The 21,290-nt window shown below is 39.1% G+C and overlaps 1 protein-coding gene across 2 annotated transcripts in view; it reads right to left on the minus strand.

Moving 5' to 3' along the window:
• LOC118432398 (hemicentin-1-like) overlaps positions 1–21,290 on the minus strand; it is a 54,399-nt gene that overhangs the window by 13,124 nt on the left and 19,985 nt on the right. For both annotated transcript variants that reach the window (XM_035843951.1, XM_035843952.1), the window contains one exon: positions 18,925–19,218. In XM_035843951.1, coding sequence (XP_035699844.1) covers positions 18,925–19,218 — 294 coding nt within the window. The remainder of the gene's footprint in view (positions 1–18,924; positions 19,219–21,290) is intronic.

Consider the following 21,290-nt stretch of genomic DNA (forward strand, 5'->3'; position numbering starts at 1 on the left):
CGCCTGACTCCCCTAGCGTAGTATTTACTCTATTTGACCAATTTCTACAATTAGACCACCAAACCACGAAGCCTGGCAGAGGCTACGAAACTCAGGCCAAGAAGCACAAAAGGTGCCCTTTGCCTGAATTGTAAGGAGCTTACAAACTTCAATGTTAAAACCTTTGAGATCAATCTTGAATCAATAGTAGTAGTCAAACTCAAAGATAGTTTGTGCAAACTATACTTTGACAGTATTACTCTACCGGAATACAGGACCCACTCTCCAAGCTGGCATGTACAGCTTGGTAGAGTCTTCGATATTGTAACCTTCTCATATGCCGGTAAGACCAGCGGGGAAAAGTCAGACCTTCAAGAAAAAAGTTACACTTTACTCTACCAACGTCTGCTTGAAAAGTTACTGGCCAGTCAGCCAGCTGCTTCCGGCGAGTGTTCTGGCGTGGTAAGGGCGCGCTTTGGGGCGATGTCGGATTAGCAAGGAGGTGCGAACTTTCAGCTTTCCTTGCGAGAGGGACAAACATTTCACCGCTCGCTTCATTCAATGAATGGGTTGTTTTGAGTTATTCTTGGACAACAAGAACTTTCTTTGAGATTAAGATCACGGAATTCATACGATCTCTAGTAATAGTAAATATATCTTGTGCATTTCGCAACTCATTTGAGTTCAAATCCGTGTTTTTTTTATAATGAATCGTATGAAATACATAGATATAAATTCATACATATTCCATAAAACTCTTATGAAAACCGTTATATTCTTATAAAAACAGGCACCCTGGTTTGGAAATCTCCTCATAACAGGTCGCAATATATCGTTTATGAAACCAAATGTTTCTTTTGTTTTGGTAGTGGACCAGCAGATTTCCACAAACTTGTTACAGGGCTGAAGTAAACCAATAACAGCTATTAGCACGAAGGTGCGAAGCTTCCGCATTCTTTACAATGGCAAACAAGTCACATCTATTTTCAAAGAAGAGGTTGGGTCCCCATGTGAAGGGAGCGAGCCGGTAAATTCCGACTACTTTTCCCAACTCACTATTCTGTAACCCAAAATCCGCATGAAGAAAAAATATTCAGTTTCTTGGGTCAATTAAAGGTACATGAGATAAGGAGTTTTGTTTTGTCCGCATGATTTATATTCATAGTGCGTAGAGGTGCTGGCTCAGATCTCCGCTCTGTGTATATTTGTTGTACAGACCGGTTTGTTTTGGGTGACGTGAACCAAATGTTTACATTCAAAGCCCGTGGAGTGCTGCTTGGACAGACCTCTGACCGATTTGTTTTGGGTGACGTGAACCAAATGTTTACATTCATAGCCCGCAGAGCGCTGCTTGGACAGACCTCTGACCGATTTGTTTTGGGTGACGTGAACCAAATGAATACATTCAAAGCCCGTAGAGGGCTGCTTGGACAGACCTCTGACCGATTTGTTTCGGGTGACGTGAACCAAAAGAATACATTCAAAGCCCGTAGAGGGCTGCTGGGACGGACCTCTGACCGATTTGTTTTGGGTGACGTGAACCAAATGATTACATTCATAGCCCATGGAGCTGCTTGGTCAGCTATCGGCTCTGTGTGTTTGTTGTTTACAATGTCTCTGTATGGAGCCCTAAACACCGATTTGTTGATGGTGACGTGAACCAAGTGTTTACATTTATATAGCCCGTGGAGCTGCTCAAACAGCTATCGGCTCTGTGTGTTTGTTGTTTACAATATCTCTGTATAGAGCCCTAAACACCGATTTGTTGATGGTGACGTGAACCAAGTGTTTACATTCATATAGCCCGTGGAGCTGCTCAAACAGCTATCGGCTCCGTGTGTTTGTTGTTTACAGTATCTCTGTATGGAGCCCTAAACACCGATTTGTTGATAGTGACGTGAACCAAGAGTTTACATTCATATAGCCCGTGGAGCTGCTCAAACAGCTATCGGCTCTGTGTTTGTTGTTTACAATATCTCAGTATAGAGCGCTAAACACGGATTTGTTGATGGTGACGTGAACCAAGTGTTTACATTCATATAGCCCGTGGAGCTGCTCAAACAGCTATCGGCTCCGTGTGTTTGTTGTTTACAGTATCTCTGTATGGAGCCCTAAACACCGATTTGTTGATAGTGACGTGAACCAAGAGTTTACATTCATATAGCCCGTGGAGCTGCTCAAACAGCTATCGGCTCTGTGTTTGTTGTTTACAATATCTCAGTATAGAGCGCTAAACACGGATTTGTTGATGGTGACGTGAACCAAGTGTTTACATTCATATAGCCCGTGGAGCTGCTCAAACAGCTATTGGCTCCGTGTGTTTGTTGTTTACAGTATATCTGTATGGAGTCCTAAACACCGATTTGTTGATGGTGACGTGAACCAAGTGTTTACATTCATATAGCCCGTGGAGCTGCTCAAACAGCTATTGGCTCTGTGTTTGTTGTTTACAATATCTCAGTATAGAGCGCTAAACACCGATTTGTTGATTGTGATGTGAACCAAGTGTTTACATTCATATAGCCTGTGGTGCTGCTCAAACTGCTATCGGCTCTGTGTGTTTGTTGTTTACAATATCTCTGTATGGAGCCCTAAACACCGACTTGTTGATGGTGACGTGAACCAAGTGTTTACATTCATATAGCCTGTGGAGCTGCTCAAACAGCTATCGGCTCTGTGTGTTTGTTGTTTACAATATCTCTGTATAGAGCGCTAAACACGGATTTGTTGATGGTGACGTGAACCAAGTGTTTACATTCATATAGCCCGTGGAGCTGCTCAAACAGCTATCGGCTCTGTGTGTTTGTTGTTTACAATATCTCTGTATGGAGCCCTAAACACCGATTTGTTGATGGTGACGTGAACCAAGTGTTTACATTCATATAGCCCGTGGAGCTGCTCAAACAGCTATCGGCTCTGTGTGTTAGTTGTTTTCAATATCTCAGTATAGAGCGCTCAACACGGATTTTTTGATGGTGACGTGAACCAAGTGTTTACATTCATATAGCCCGTGGAGCTGCTCAAACAGCTAACGGCTCCGTGTGTTTGTTGTTTACAGTATCTCTGTATGGAGCGCTAAACACCGATTTGTTGATGGTGACGTGAACCAAGTGTTTACATTCATATAGCCCGTGGAGCTGCTCAAACAGCTATCGGCTCTGTGTGTTTGTTGTTTACATTATCTCTGTATGGAGCCCTAAACACCGACTTGTTGATGGTGAAATGAACCAAGTGTTTACATTCATATAGCCCGTGGAGCTGCTTAAACAGCTATCGGCTCTGTATGTTTGTTGTTTACAATATCTCTGTATAGAGCGCTAAACACGGATTTGTTGATGGTGACGTGAACCAAGTGTTTACATTCATATAGCCCGTGGAGCTGTTCAAACAGCTATCGGCTCCGTGTGTTTGTTGTTTACAGTATCTCTGTATGGAGCCCTAAACACCGATTTGTTGATGGTGACGTAAACCAAGTGTTTACATTCATAACCCGTAGAGCGCCTCTCTAACAGCCCTCTGTTACCGTATAGATCGCTAAGACCAATTTGTTTTGGGTGAGGTGAACCAAATGTTTACATTCATAGCCCGTGTACCATGTTTTGCGTACAGCTGCTAGTTCAGTCCGGTTGTTTGTCCTCTACGAGAGAAGCTCCTCCATTCAATACTAAAAATTCCATGAAAGTGACGAGAACCAAGTGTTTGTATTCATAGCGCATAGAGCTCGCTCGGTGGAGCTGGAGGGCTGCACGAGCAACCTCCATGGAGGTCAGCTCTGTGGAGCTCCTCCATGGAGGTTGCTCGTGCAGCCCCTATTGGCTGAAACTCTGGGAGTTTAAGGGTTAAATGATTCAAAATAGAGTTCACCTCTCCTGTTCCAATCACATATTGTCAGTAGCAAATGCTTTACACTTCCAAATTCAAAGACCACTAAATGTGTAATTTACAGCGATAACTACGACTGTCACAACGTTTTGCAGTTGTTTTTTTCAATCAACCACAACACCCTTATTTCACCCTTTGGCTGAAATTATATCTACGTCAAAATAAAGCAACTTACAGCATTAAGAATGACTTCTGACACACTTACCGGTATAATGGTACCGGTGTGACAGCGATCTCGCCCCCCCCGTGATCTCGCCCCCCCGGGGGCGAAATCACTAGCAATCTCGCCCCCCCGGGGCGAAATCACTAGCGATCTCGCCCTCCCCGGCTAGTGATCTCGCCCCCCTACCTCGCCCCCCTTTAGCGATTTCGCCCCCCCCCCAAAAAAAAACGGTTTACATGACATTTAGAAGTTGATTGGTATAAATCACAAAATGCAGTTTCAGAATGATATAAGTACACAAGTTTGATACATAACTCCATTCATAGTATCAATATTAACGTAATTACATGGTAATAAGATAGTTGAACTTGTTTCAGACAACGAGGGTTGGGTCCCTTGTATTCCAATTATTGCATATACCTGAGTCTTGACATAAGATGTATTTCATTGTATTCACCTGTCCTCAAGCAACCTATATATCTCCAATATGAAGTCTCTACCATGAAGTGACCACAAAATAACTATGTAATGTCTTTATTGATTATGCAAATATTAGGTATTAATTAGAATAACGCACATTTTGGTATATGCACCTGGCCAAGGGATATCTTCACCTCCAACATGACTGTTTTTTCTAGTATTTAGGAACTGATGCATTTACCCGTGTTTCTTAAGACTGGTACTTTACCAGTGTTTGTGTAGCATTTAGCAACAACTATATCAACTTGCGCGTAGATAGTGTTTATAATGAGAAACTATTATTCACGTGTGTTTTTGTTAGTGCTTTGGAAATGTTTCCAGCACAAGAAAGAAAACACTGTGACAAATTGAAAACATATAGCTGACGTATTCCGTACCATAGACAGTGTTGATTTATATGTTCGCAGTAGCACTGTTTTTATGCCACCTCAGCTGCAAAAATTGTCTTTTTCATTTCAATGTAATGTTTGCACCGAACAATATAGTATCGACTTTCGAGGTATGACATCTTACGGTACGGTAATAAGGTGCCATATAGGTACCAGGTAACACACCATATACATTACTCCCCAGGTGCAGTATAGTGCCAGGTAGCGCACCTGTAATATGTAGTAACCAGCTGCTTTGGGCGGGGGGGGGGGGGCGAAAACGCTAAAGGGGGGCGAAAACGCTAGTGATCTCGCCCCCCGGGGGGGGCGAGATCACAGGGGGGGCGAGATCGCTGTCACACCTGTATAGATGCCATAGTGCCATTGATTAGTTTTATTTACTTATACTGTGCATATTCGGTATAGGGACATTAGAAATATCAACGCACATCAACGTTTACCTGCGCTAAACTGTATATACAGGTGGTGATTTATTCCCTACAAATGCATAATAAGTTCGTCGCTATCGCTGTGCTTACCAAGAAGAACTGTCTACATTTTGTCATGTAGTTATTCTCCACATTAAGGGGGTGTCGGGTGTGGAAATTGTCTGCGACAGCTTCGTTTGTATTATCGATTTTCTAATATAAGGAGATTACTGTGTTTCCTGGGGTCAATAAACTGTTAATAACCCACCATTTACGTCCTAGTTATTTGGTTATTAAAGGTCAGTATCCGGATACGTCAAGGGAGATGAGAAATGTAGTAACAGTTGGTATGCTTATGTAGAATACCACTCCATTCACTCCGTATTATCCGAAGTATCAGACCGACCGAAGGCTGATACTACGGGTGACCGTGCCCAAGGCTTGGACCAACCGTATAAAACACACTTTTGAATATGAAATGCACCTGAAGTAGAGAAAATTTTGTTTCTACATCACACTAGTTACCCCCCTCCCCAATATGCGCACACAATAACAACACACGACACTTGTATGGGGGGAGAGCACCGCTTGGTTCATGCGCCGCATATTTTCGCTTGGACCGACCCTATAAAACACACATTTAAATATGAAATACACCTGAAGTTGAGAAAATTTTGTGTACTCAAGCAAAAAAATGTAACATCAATTCCAATATTCGAACCCAGTTCTTGAGTTTCGACATCTACCTGAGCGATCGACATGCGCACCCAAAGAGCGTTCGATTGATTCTATTGAAGCCCTAGTTGTAACAAAGTTGACTTCAGGTCCGGAACACCCGTATCGAATGTTATCGAAGCCAATGTATGACATTAAAGGTTTTATTACGTGCATAAATAATTTTATGCACGGAAACTTACCATGAGCCTTGCTTTCCAATGCATGTACACAATTATAGTCCACTTTCCGCAAAGACTAATAAATAAATGTTTAATAACAAATGCGTGAAGCTACAAAAATGCGATCCATCTTTCTAGCACTAATGCATAATTTTGTCTGATAATTGATACATCATAATTTTATCATCAGCTTTTGAAATGGGTGATCAATGAGCAAGGCTCTGAGGTTTAAAAAGCGAGGCATCTGACAGTTGTCGAATATGTACACAATGGTATGTATCAGAACCATGTCAATAACATTTATTTATCTGATGTCCATTAAGAGTTAATAATTACTACTCATAGAGATTTTGAACGTTGCAAGTTTTTTTCAGATTTTATTCAACTTCTTACTATTTCAGAATAGAATAACTTGATAATGTCATATCTGAAATTTCAACAAATAGCTGTTGTTTAATGTAACAGTTTTAAAGTTTGCTTTTAATGTAAATCAACAAGTTATTACATCATCATCTGATTCAAATTGTGTCTGTCATGACGTCATTTTCAAACAAAAGCGTCGTATGCTGTCTTACATATCATCAGCATAAAATGTATTTGCACGTAGTTGATGTAAGCACAGTAATGTCAAAAAAGAAGAAGTTAACGATCCACAATGATATATGCTTACGAAAAGTATGTCAACATATGGTTTTATTACTTAATAAATGAAAATTTATTTTATCTAGATATAACTATTAATATCTATTTACTCCTCTACATGTCTATAGATATGTATGCATCTCTCTGTATACATCGATCTATTTCTATAACTCCATGTCTTAAGTGTCTATTTATCAATCCATCCCTATCTGTATGTCTATCTATCTTTCTTTTTATATCTATCTACCTATCTTTTTATTTTCTATACTATCTATCCATCTATACTCAGACTTGGAAGTGTTGCATTTAGTATCAATCCAAATGACACCTTACTTCCCCGAAACTTTTAAAACGTTACAAATGTTAGTTTTGTGAATCTTTTCAGAAAATAGCACTGCCACCTCTTACATCGTTTTCTGAGTAAGCAGGCATTATTCTACATTTGCCTCTACGCTAATACCTTTGATCCAGGTATAAACCACGTACATACGCTGGGCAAAGAGCTCCTTTTGTAGTCCGTTCAAAATGGGTCAGCTCATAAGGCATGCAGTTTGATAGGCGAAGAAATTAACGCTAAACGATAGACTTGAGCGGTGCGGCTGGTGTAGACTACACTCCATTAAATCTGCAATGGCCTGAAGGCAGTGACTGATGATGAGGAGACCAGGGCCAAACTCTAAAAGAGGACATTGTTGAGAAGTTCATTTTTAACCCTTGTGTTGCTGGCAAATTTTTACTATATATTTTCCCAATTCTGGGCGTTGTAGACCCTTTGGAGAGTAGGGGCACTGTTTTCACTATGCTACATTTTCAAAAGTAGAGACCTTCAGATTTGTGATCATGTATAATGTATAGGGTTATTTCAAATAGTCCCAGATTTAGGAAAGTAACAAAAAATTTGCATAATGAAAACAGTACAACATATGCTTCCCAACATATGTTGGGCCTAGCACTACAAGGGTCAACCCTTGTAGTGCTGTGACTTTGAACATCAAATAATGCTGATATTGTATTCCTGATCTAAACCTAAGAAATAGTTATTGCAATGGCTCAATTGTGAGTGTGACATTTTGATGTAATGAGAACTTGTAAATAAATTTTGTTCAATTCTAGTTCTGATTCTACCTAGAAGTGACTGCTAAAGCTAAAACCATTGAACCATGCTTAGACGACTTAACAGTGCACATTATCCAGATTTTGAACTCCTTACAATGACTATTATTTCCAAATTATGATATTTTTTTGGACTTTAAGGTTTTGAAGCAGGCATTTCTTGTGCTGCTATATGGGGGTCCCCTCATGCAACATATGCTGCACTCTCAAAGAAAGCATTGGCAATAACTCCATTTGTGTAGATTCTCAACTCTTTTCAGAAAACCATTAAATATGAATCGCCGGCTTTTAATATAAAAGCTATATAGCGTTTGGTCAATTGACCCGCTAGCAAGATATTTAATTACAACTATGCGTACCATTATGTAAAGTCAAACATATGTTAGAATGTTGGACTAACTTTTAGATTTTTATGTGTAGTTACTCAATTGCTAGTAAATGGATAAGATTAATTATTTAGACACGGTATAAACTAGTCTTTGAAGGCAATCATCGGTACTGTTTTTGCAGCCGGAAATGAAGTCTACTATTGAACTTGAAGCCAAACCCAATGCAGAACACGTAAAGAGCATCTTTGATTGAGCTTCCTGATGTTAAAAGCCTTCGGCCGACCATCGACAGGCAGCCATTTACTTTAAAAAGGAGATGGACTACTTCCTGCAGCAAGACTGAACTTATTGAGAGCCACCCTGCTTGCAGCAGTAAATGGAGCTACAGTCTTAGATGCTTGTAGAGACCTCGCTTTGCTACCTTAATGAGTCCTTGTGTTCAAAACACGCCCTGAGAATACCTATGACGTTTAAAAGACAAAGTATGCTTTACAAAACACAAGGTAAGTAGACATTAGTAACAATTTATGGAAAGTGAGTCAACTATTCATATGGATATTTAGCAACCAACCACACTAGAAAACAACATTGCCGTATCAGCTAGGTACCTCGGTGCAAGTTTGACGCTACAACAAATACTTATGTGTTGGTCGATTATGTGTTCGTCGGTTGGTTATGAAAATGTTATGCTTTTATTTCATTTGATTTATCAAGCTGAAAATAAAAACGCAAAGACAATGATATCCCACTAGCCATAGGAACGGAGCAATATTATACTGTATACAGGACAAGTGGATACAAGACACATACGACTATAAAATTATTATCACATTATTACTACCACCACTACTACTACAGTTACTGCTACTGCTGTTGCTGCTGCTAGTTAAAGTAGTTACTGCTAGTACTGGTACTGGTACTTGTACTACCACTACTTATAACATAGCCTCGAAAACATTTATCTTCAAGTTGTCTAAATTTCAGCTTACGCTCCCATATAGCGAGGATAATACGAGGGCAGTTCAAAAAGTAATGCCACTGGTTTAATAACAAACTCATGTTTTCATCGAATGAGTTGAAATTTGGCAATAATGTACAAGGCTATATCCTCTTGAGATTGAGATATCTCACTTTGCGGTTCAGATTTTTATGAGCAACTGAGATGATTTTAAGATGACCAAACCCTTAAAAGCTTGTCAGGAGATCCGTTCCTCTAGATCTTACCTTTTTAAGACTATTGTAGGAAACTGAAATGTCACCTGTATAATAACAAATGTCTCTATAGATTACATGCCAAATTTCATGTTTGAACTTTCAATGGTTCATCTTTTACAGCCACTAGAATGGAACGAGTTGCTATATTACAGACATTTTGATTAATAGCCAAATACGTGATTTGTTGAATAAAGGTTTTTGTAGATTGTTTTTCCATTAGCCAAAAGATGCGAAACTTGGCACAATTATTAACTGTTTCAAGATCAATAAGTGTCTTAAGTTTGATTTTTCTCAGTTAATAAAAAAAGTTGGTTATGGACACTTTAAGCAGCTCACCCCTAATCCACCGCTAATTACGACCCTGACGACCATACTTCACACCAGGAACGAAAAAATAATAAATGATTGTATTTACAAAATTAAAATAGGCATGTGGCTTACAGAGAAGTGCAACTTGATACATGTGCAATTTCAGTTTCTTACAATAGCTACAAGTGATTTAGAGACATTATCAATTGCACGTTAATTAACCCTCTAATTTCTTCCGACGGGATAACAGGGGTGTGGTCATCTTGAACTCATGTCAGTCACTCACAAAAATTTTAACAACAAATTGAGATATGTCAATCTCAAGAGGATATATTTTTGTACCTTTGTGCCAAATTTCAGCTCATTCGATGAAAACACGAGCCTTATATAAAACCAGTGGCATTACTTTTTGAACCGCCCTCGTAGATGCACATACTGGACCAAAGAGTTCGGATAAAAAAACAATTCCTGTCATTAAAAGTAAGGATTGGGTACAGACAGAGTCACGGACCACATCTTTGTTGTGTGTTCCGCTACCATATGGCAAAGAGAAGTGCAGTCAATCCCTAAACTAAGAAGAGAAGAGAAGAAAAAAAGAAGAGAAAAGAGGAAATGAAGGAGAAGACGGCCCTAATAAAACAGCTAAATGAGGTGTTGCCCAAATGAACCGGATAAAGGTTTTGATATCATTTTGTAATAACTAACTTCAAACAAAGCTTCAGGCTAAAACTACACTTTGACTTCCAGTAACTTCTACAGTAACTATAAGGCTAACGAACAGCTTTGAGCCAGCCCGTAATTTCAGTAAGAAATATTTCAGCACGGTGCGGTAATGACGCGTTCTAAATGGAAATTAGTGTTGTGACGTCTGCCGCTGAGCGTTTTTACTCTTGAGGATGATGATCGGATGCTTACCGGGCGCCAATTGTGCTTATCATATAAATTGGCATCATTTAAGTACGGCAAATTTGACGAAAACTACTTATCAGATAATTACACGGGATGCTGTGCACCTTTAAAATATGAGTTCAAAAAACGGCAGTGTCTTGGGACATATCTAGCACAAAAATAATCCACTTTTTTAACAAGCGAACAATGAAACAATTCTCTACTTGCAAATATATTCGTTTTCTCGTTAGATCAGTTCTTTCAAAAAGCAACAAGCATTATACCTCTATTCAAAATAACTTTGATAAGAATTCAAGTCATAATGTTATTACAATTTTTTATTAATATGCAAAGACTACTAGAAGTTGCAGCACGTATTGGCCACACTAGAACACACAGAGGCAAAGATTGACATTTATGATAATATTGTTAGCTCTTAACTTAGAAAGTCTTTGTATATCAATGATTTTTGTTTTATCAGAAGTCAAAATAAATTGACGTTTACTTGACAATGGCGCAGTGAACGAACCCCGTAGTGACACAAGCTTGACGCATTTGAAGTGAGAGTGCACCTTTAGTTTCTGCTTCACAGCGTCAGATCTACTCCGTAATACACTCCTTCTTTGTTTACTCCAGTGAATAACCAACACTTTGGTCTATCTTTGGATCTATTCAAGTGATGATATTACCTTCGGGGTTTCCAGCATTACGTCTCCATAGTTGACTACAGTAAATGTCACTACCCTAAAGAGTACAGATTATCGTAATAAGACCGTCACCCACTTAGAAGTGCCGTTATTCAGGGCGGTATAATGTCGTTTTACTTTCAAAAATTTATAAAGGCAAGTAGCCTAGAAGTAATCTAATAATCAAGTGTTGGATGTGAGGAAATAATTTTGAAAACTTGAGCATATGCACAGATGTCCATACAGGCATTACTGTTTGAAGAATCGTGTACTGCAAGGCAATCTGATCTAAAGTGAATACAAATTCGCAAAACTTCGTTTATTCCCATAAAAACACCATCTTTCTTAATCTAGCGAATAATTTATTCGCAAAAGGTTTAATAGACGGCCTCAGGGCAGTACATTATATATATAGGAACTATTAGTAGATATTGCATTCGAAATCTGAATAGAATAGAATAGAGGGAGAATGCAATTTCGTTACCGAATGTAGTTTATATGACAAAGGAACAATATGTGTAGTGTACCAAGCATATTTACCTAGTCTGTGCACTCAATCATCGTTGGGCAGACAAAGCATGTCTAAACTTATATTTCTTTTCTAACTTAAAGTTGAAATTATATAATATAATTTAAGCTAGAGTAGCAATCGTATATTTACAATTATGAATTACAAAGAGAGAAAGACACCATATAGACATGTATTAATGTGTGCGTGTGTTACGTTCTCATTACAATTGTATATTGCAATAAGTCATCCTAAAATAGCCGCAGTATTTAAAGAAGTCACCAACACCTAGCCCATATTTATTATTTTACCACATTCAAACAGACGAACAAAAAATACAAAACAATTTTCTCTTAAAATTACGGAATCAAAAAATTCACAAAAAGTGAGATTTTTTTTTGTTCTTCATCTACTGTACTTGCAAGAAGTAAGCAAAGTCTAACTGGTAATGATAAATCCAACACTAGTATTTTTCATTTGTTACGACAATGTCAACTGTCTGTTGCCAAATGTATATATGTCTCCCATGATTCTACTATGTACATGAAAATGGAATGAGGGCATGGGATTGCAAATAAATGTTCCTTCGTACATGGTAAGATTACTTGTGAGCACAGAATGAAGACTGTATCATTTGCTCATCTCATGACCGAAGGCGATAGTCGTCATAAAAAGAGATATGATCTAAACATTATACGATATTTACAGCCCCGAGAGCGCACTCTAAAGTCACGCGATAGATACATGTACCAGGATGAGTCGGGATAAGGTCACATGCTTAAGAATGGTCGATTTGGGAAATGTCGTGACCAAAACTGCGTCTGGAATCTAGTTTATAGACTAAAGTTATGTACGTCGTTACAGATACCTTCTACTAGACTAAGTCTCTTTATGTAGGAGGGACTTGTATTTCAATGGTAAATGATGCACTGTCTTCCAATTATAGAGAACGTAGATGGTTGGGTTCAGTGTATTGATCAATAGCCTAATGGGTAGGGTGCCCACTTTTGCATCCAGTGTTTGAACCCCAGTCGGGTCAAACCGAAGACTTTTGAAAAGGTAGATGCTATTCTGATTCTTAGATTAGAACTTTTCGCATATATGTGAAAGATTAAGGTACTAGTTTAACTCACATCAATGATAACGTAGTGCTTGTATAACTGTGTGGCCAATGAGCTTAAGGCGCTGATTCTTTAGCACTGCCCCATAGAGCAAAAACCTTGAGTGAATTAAAAGCAAAGAGATTTACGTGATTTCAATAGATTTCTTCATGAAATCTTACGAAAATGGTTTTAAATCAAATGTAATACGTTGCTCAATGTTCTTGATTGTCTAATACATTAGTTTTCAAATATTACTATGCAAACATTGTTATCTATAGCAAAGTCTTTTATTTTCTGTATATTTAGTATGTATTATTTATTTTATTTATTTATTTATTTGTTCAGCTGTTTATATTCTGTATGTTCCATGTTGCAATTAGCCCTCGGACAAGAACTTACAAATAAACTTTCTTTCTTGCTTTCTATATGTGATAAAGCAATTCAATATTGATTTCCAAACTAACCCCCGAATGCATCACCCCATTATGGCACTGATACAACGATGCAATACGCATACAGATTAGCCAGACTCTATAGATACGTGAAATTGAAACCTATGACCCTCCTATCACCCCAGAGTATCTCATGTTCTTCTGCCTGACAGCGTCTGTGAGAGGAGGCTTCTGAGATTATAAAGCTATGCTCTTCGGGGACGGCAGCGATGTTGTAATGGTCAACTACCATCACCCCTGATTTATGGCATATCGTGATAGAATCAAGCCATCATCTGCCCTCCATTAAAATACTCGACCCCTAGCTCGGGATAGATTGCTCACGCATCACAGAGGGGGAAGATGTAGAGACTGAGCAAGGCATGCCCATTCTTAGGAAAATCCTTCTCGTTTAATATGTACAGATAATGGCTTATAAGTCCTTGAGGGTAAAAGAGAGGGGAGGCTCCTTACCAATGCCCTTGTGTATAAGAAAGTTTATGTACAAGGCAAAGCTAATTGACAAGTACATGTACAGGATAGAAACATAGGAGACATGCATGTGGGAACGGGCAGTGTTGGGCGCTATCGTAACAAGAGACTACTCAAATACTAGCATTGGTCATAGGTAAACACAAACAGCTAAGCTTTAGATTCTCGATTTTTGTGGCAACAGATGAAGATTAAATGTCTACTTTTCTCTTATATGTGGGTTCTATGATTGCATCACAGTTGCTTTTCAGTCAACTTGACAATCGAATTTAGGCATATTGAGCTCTCATTCACTTGTTTTTTTGCGGAAGCCACCCCCCCCCCCTCGTGTACAAAGGAAGAAAGAATAGTTTTGATGAGGACAGCTAGATTGCAAAGTTCCTAAGGGCATCAGACTGGCCAAATCTATCGACTGCTTTATTGATTTACGTAAATAGGTTTTTCAACGATTCAAGTTTGAAAGTAGAAAATGTGTGCGTACTTAGCTTTGATCTTTCTCTGACATAAATAATACAACGGCGATAAATGTATAAGATTATTATTATGACCTTTGAGATGTCTCTGTAGCTGAACTGGAGTCTAAGAGTCGAGCCCCTGGTTTCTATTAGTTGGGAAGCCCTGACTCCTAGTCGGAGAAGGAAAACCTCGTTGGAACTGTATTTGGGGGATGTAAATGGATTCCGTGTTAGAAAGCTGAACTGGTTCGGCCTCATATGCCGACACAACTCCCTCGCTAAGACCATACAAGACCTAAGCTAAGACCTACAAGGCACAGTAGCAGGATGTATCCGGGAGGAAACGAGGTAGGCCAAGGAAGACGTGGCCCGACAACATAAAGGTGTGAACTGGCCTAAGTACCGAACAGCTCATCAGGAAGGCAGAGGGCAGAACGATATGGTGAAGATCACAGCCGTCGTCTGTCGTGGAGCCCTTACGACCAGTGTTGTCATGGGCCATAAGTGAGTTAAAGGTCTACTACGTAATATTTGAACAAAACAAAAAGTAGCTTTTCCTACTTTTTCTTTACATTGTTAGTTCAATCAACCCTATAGCATTGCATACCAATATTTAGGGAGAGACGCTGCGACATCATTGCACCAAATAAGCATGTATAAAAATTGTGATTTTCCAACAAACAGATGGGTTCAGGCCTGGTCACTGCCTGGCTGGTGTTCCTTATCAGCCTGGCCTCCCAGTGGGGGGCCAGTTGACAGTTTCCTTTGAGTACAGTAGGTTAGTTTTCTGTACAAGGTTTCTTGCAGTTTTGAAGGGAATATGACCTCAGCTTGTTGATACCCTACAAAATAGACTAATAAGTTCGTGATTATATGCTATTTTAGAATGATTAGATATGGGTGTTTCCAAAGAAGAAGATCTCCATTGTGTTCTTTATCTGCAGTCTGCTAACTGATTACCCCACCCCGGGGGACCTACCGGTGGCAAGCTGTTTTACATACAGGAGGGTCTAACCAACTTGGTCTAGCTAGGGAGGTCAACAGGTTACAGTGGGCCTAGAGCAGAATGTTTTGTAGGCTAATCCTTTACGTTGCAAACGTGAAAAATGACACAAAAGTGTCAAAAACTGTCAAAAAGTGGTAGTAAATCTGAAATTTCTTAGTTCTAGAATATTTCAAATTTGAGCGCAAAAAACTACGTAGTAGACCTTTAAGGTGGACTCTCACTGCACTTCCGTCAAGTTTGCGCACTGCGGGGTTCGAAAGATACTCAACGAATTTCAGAGATAAGGAACGAGTTTGCTTAGTTTTTTATGTTTTGTCGTCTTCTATGTCATACTTTTACGTATTACGCAATATCTAACTCATAAAAACGTAGAAAATAACAAAATAGTGACGCAGTGAACAAACCCCGCAGTGACGCAAGCTTCATGCAATTGCGGTGTGATTTCACCTTTAGAAGAGGTGACTAGCTAGAGAGAATATCTAGATCCTCCTTTAAAAAAACTCCCCGGTATAGAACCAGGAAGGAAAGTTAGAAAAGCCATCTTTCATTTTAGTTTAAGCCTTTTAAACCATTAAAATGGTTTCTTTTTCCTCATATGACATATGCACTAACAGTATCCGTACTACTGAAACTGCAGCTCTTTCCAGGCGTTACTCCCAGCCATTAGGAGACCAGTTAGTGCCAAATCACTTAACCCCTAACTGTCCCCTAGGGGTCCAAATAAGGCAATTTAACCAAGCTGAGAAATAACCGCCACTTGAAATGGGGCCATAACCCATTATTTCTGCGGTTAACAGCGCGAGGGCAACTGTCTCTTTAGATGGAAATAAATACTACCTGTCAAATCCCTGGAGGGGGGGTGCTCAGGATGCCTTAATCTTGAAAACAATTGTCTTAGGGTGAAATATCTAGGACGAGTTTATAGAGGAACTGGCAATAGATATGCCATCATCCGTGAATAGTTCCAGCAGATTGGTATGTCCCTGAATAAAGTCGATGAGAAGAAAGCATTGGTTGTGTAAAAAAGACTCTTAATTCGATATACCACCATTGTGACAACGATTATATATTGTCTACGTTTATTCATTTTGCATATGACAAGAGTTGTCACATTGCATATGCCATCACTGTACGTTTACACCACTAGATTTTATATGATTATTAGATTTTATCTATTTTCCTTCATTCATTTATTGCGATTGATTAGGTTTTGGAAGTATCGACATAATAGACGACTATTTGAATAGATAAATGAATAAGATGTCAACTCAGAGGCCATAATGTAAGTGTGGATCTACTAAAATTGGAGTAACCGCAATTATTTTAATTCGTTCATAGCAAATTATGTAAACTATAACACAGTCTATCTATTTATCAGTGAACAAAAATATAAAAGGTCCTCTGTATTAAATTTGAGTATCCCCAACACGCCACCACCTACGCTTTATTATATGTTGATTTTGATCCTGTCACATCGGGGTTGTAATAGCTATTGGAGATGACCCCTGCCATAAAGGTCGGGTCAAGTCAGCGTTTGCCAATCAACTCTCGACAACATGCCCTCTTGCGTGACATTCACGGTCGTATTGATCTTCAAATACACAGTACCGAACTGTCATTAGGGCATTTGGGGTGAAAAGGACTGTAGCTAGTGATATGAAGCTTTATTGAAACAACAAATACTGTAAGGACTTTCGCATGGACGACTATAAGCTAAAGATTCTTGATGCAAATGAATTTTAAGTTTCCACTTACTGAATAAACTAAATATTGGCGATACACTTGAATTTTAAGATTGTACTTACTGAATAATACACAGAATAACTAACGGGAATATCTAATACATCTCAATATAAATAGGTTTGGGTTCTTCATCGTGGGATTGATAATATTTTCAAATAGAAATGTATATTGTATGTATTCATCTAGCATTGGCAAAGCTTAATATTCAAATCTTATTGCGGAATCGAAGCTCTAAGTGTTTGTAATAATGCTCTATTTCCTGTGTAAACAAATAAGACATCAGTCAACTGATTTAGCACTGGTAATTATCTAATCGTAGTGTTAATCTAAATAAGATTAAATAAGCTTAGCGTCAACATAACTTAGGTAAATCATGTATTTTTACGGGAGAGGCAATGCTGTTGTAACGTTTAGAAATGTTGCTAATTATGATAGATTAGCATGCACATTCTCCGGTATCAGAATCTGAACAGTTTGATAAATCACCAGGGTCTCGTTGTTGAGTAATGCGCCAGAACTGATGGAAATTAATAGCCTCTCTTCTATCTCGGATTACTTTGGACGAATGGTGGTATTACTCATGCAGAAAATTACAAAGCGCCAAGAAGAATATTTTGAAATAGTAAACATCTTTTATAATCTTTCAAGACAACCTAAAGTAAAATGTACGACTACCCGTTCCAAACTTTACTGTAATGGTCGGAGTTAAGACAGTAAATGCCACGATAGCCTCCCGAGAGTCTATCACAAAGTCATGGTGGTTGATGTTAGAACAGTTTATTTTTGACCGGTCTTCAATTGCCGGATTTATCTTGTCAAAGTTTTGTAAAAGAAATTGTAAAAGAAGAAACTTTAACCGATTATTTTTACCGACGCGTCTGAAAGTTTTTTTCCCCACCACTACGCAAAAAAGTGTATTCCTGGCCTTAGTATATCTTTGTTCATAGCAAACGACGTAACAGGCCCATATACACGTACACTTTATTTATCAACTTGTGTTTATTATCACAGATAATATAGTGATATAAAGAGATAAAGATATATAGTGCACGTTGCGTTCTTCTAGTGTTTATCATAAGCAAACAAGACTAAATACAAATCCTACGCTACAAGGTTATATGAAATTAGCAAAAACAACTAAAAAACGGGAAGACAGTAATAAACAATGCTTCCCGTGTCTTTTAATTTAGCCTCCTGTTAATATTGATTCATCATTAGTAGTTCTACCAACTCTAAACTACCACTTCCTAAATCTGATATTCAAAATGGAAATTTCTATCACTATTGAACCAACGTCTTGTGGAGGTGGAGTCTTACTGCACTAGGGGCACCAGGGATTTGCAGATGACTCAACGAGATAATTTTATAAAACTAATTTTATTCCGTTTTTATGTATTTTGTTGTGTTCTAAGTCAAACTTTTACGTATTACACAATATCTAAATTATTAAACACCGTCCAAAATAACAAAACAGTGCCGCAGTGAAGGAACCCCGCAGTGCCGCACCGGTGACCCAAGTGCGGTGAGAGTTCACCTTTAGTGTGGACGTGCCACGCCCCAAGCAAAACTGTGAACATCTTTGTACGAGTTGGGACCAATCAACTCAATGTAGCACTTATCCACGATTCAACGAGACAAACACAAACACCAAGCGATTACATAACCTCCGTTTCAATAGCCTGAGTACCATCCTCCGTGGTGGCCACTGGCTAAGTACTTTTGCTTGCTAACCACGGAGCAAGCGGTCACTACGGAGGATGGTACTCAGGCTACCGTTTCACTAAGGTAGAAAGAAAAGTGCAACTTACACGTGACTTCCACTTGTACACTGTCCAACACGACACTTCTGATGTGCTCTGCTACGCACGAGTAGTTCCCGGAGTCCTTTCTCGTCAGTTTTTCCAACAGGATCGAAGATTTGTACGAATTGGGCCCATCATAGTCCACGCGGGTGGTATCCTTGGAGAGCAGTTCGTTATCCTTCATCCAGAAAACCGCTTTAACTTTTGAGTTAGTTTTGTCCACGGAACAGTTGAGCACCAGGGTGCTGTTGATCGGTACCAGCTTTGGACTCACCAGTCCGATATCCACTTTGGGCGGAACTGCGAGGGGAGACCTTAACATGTCAGTACACAGCATCGGACCACCTGGATACTTTAATAGTCCATTAGCTTATCTGACATACAAACTTTACAAACTGTACTCAGCTAATATTTCTAAACATATGGCATGTAAAATACGAACATAGCACATACAAGTGCAATGGCCGAGTGGGTAGAGTGTTTGCCTTGCATTCGGTAGTTTGTGAGTTCGATCCCGGGCCGAGTCATACCCAAGACTTTAAAAATGGTACATGCTGCTTTCTCTGCTTAGCACTCAGCACTAATGAGGAATGGTATGGAAGTTAAACACACATCACTACGAGCGGACCAGCCCCCTGCTGCAGTGACTTGCACAAATATGTGGCCCAAGGACATTGAAGTGGAGATGAGCGCCACCCTAAGCATCTGCATAGATGCACGGGTAACTTTAACTTTTTTAACATACAAGTACTTACAGTTATTCACAGTTCATAGCATTTATTTACAATTTTTCTAATCAAGCTGAATTTTCTTCTGTCCATGTAGCTCCTGTAGCAATCAAAATGCTTTGACCTTAACTTTATTCAAATTGTGATTATAAACAGTACAATACATGTTGGTCACAGGCAGCTGGTGATGTGATCCGCACATTAACACATAGATATAGCAAATCCATACTTGTGAATCTGAAACGTTAAATGCAGTCATAGGATACAGTGTAAAATATCAAATATTGTCTAAAACTCTAACAGTCCAATTATACAGTACCTGCTGGAAGACTTTTATATGATGTGAGCTTGTTTCACATTATGGGTCAGTTGTATCTAAAGTCGGTAAGGATACGGTATGGAACTGGACTTTTATAGATAGACTGATAATAAGGCGGTTCGAGATTTCTAAGTGCCCATGCGCATGTTGATGCAGTGTGAGTGATATGTCAAGGTTGAAGGCCTTTTTCTTTAAACATATCTTGTCTTACTTAAGACATGTTCAGACTCCGTCGACGGTTTCCATAACAATTTTCTTTAAGTGTTTTTTATGTCTCATGTGCGTTCACCTTTGACATGTTTCCACACAAAGCATCTTGCTGCACAGGGATCTATTTTCACCTTAGATACAGTCATAAAACAAGGCCTCCTTCGGGCCGCGCATATCCTTTACAGACCGTTGCAGCCTTTTTACCATTTGAGTGAGCAGGTGGTAGGACCTCATCGGTGAGTGTTCAGGAGAAGATAAAGGCATCCACTCATTAATTTATGGTGAATATCCAGCCCCGAAGGAAACGGTTTCGTCTTGCAAGTATGCATGCATGGCCTACGGTAGCTCATGGTTTTTGTATCGGAATTGACTTGTCTGGCCTGCCTGTCGGGAACGATTCCGTACGGCCACGGCTCGACAGTGATCCTACCAAGAGCTCAGCTCTAAGAGGTGTGAAGTGCATGTAGAGGACTGAGGGAATACGTTGGGAATACATAGGACTGTAAGGTAAAAGCCCAGACATAAAGCACAGGGAATACTATAGCAGAATACAAAAGCCTCGACATATAACACGGGGAATACTATGGCAGAATACAAAAGCCTACAAGAGTACATAGTATTGCATTTGCCTAGATGACTGAGTAAAGGTAGACTAGTGTGTAAAATGGTAAGGAAATGCTAGACATATAAGTGTAAATATTCTATAATGATTGGTTTTAGCCGTATGTTCTATAGTTATTAGGTGATTATCTTTGAATATGTTTTTTACTTTAAATTTATCACCTGTGAATAAAATGTGAAAAAGAAACCCCTCCAAAAAAGAATACAAAAGCAAGCCTATACATATAGTACAGTACATGAACAGACTGCCGTGGGGATCTTATCACTTTAGAAATAGACATAGACTGTCTTAGGTATAGTCACAGCGGTAAACCTTAGTGACAACGTAATCTTAGTTTTTTTAAGAACTCAAGAAAAAACATAACACCTTAGACACATTAAAGAACGAAATTGATCGAAGTGTGACATAGCTATAGAAGCAGGAAATAAATCTTATCTTGATAGTCAATGCGGAAATCCTAGCAGAGAAAAAGGTACAATACAGACTCCACTTA

The sequence above is a fragment of the Branchiostoma floridae genome, chromosome 15, assembly GCF_000003815.2.
Source record: "Branchiostoma floridae strain S238N-H82 chromosome 15, Bfl_VNyyK, whole genome shotgun sequence".
NCBI lineage: Eukaryota > Metazoa > Chordata > Leptocardii > Amphioxiformes > Branchiostomatidae > Branchiostoma > Branchiostoma floridae.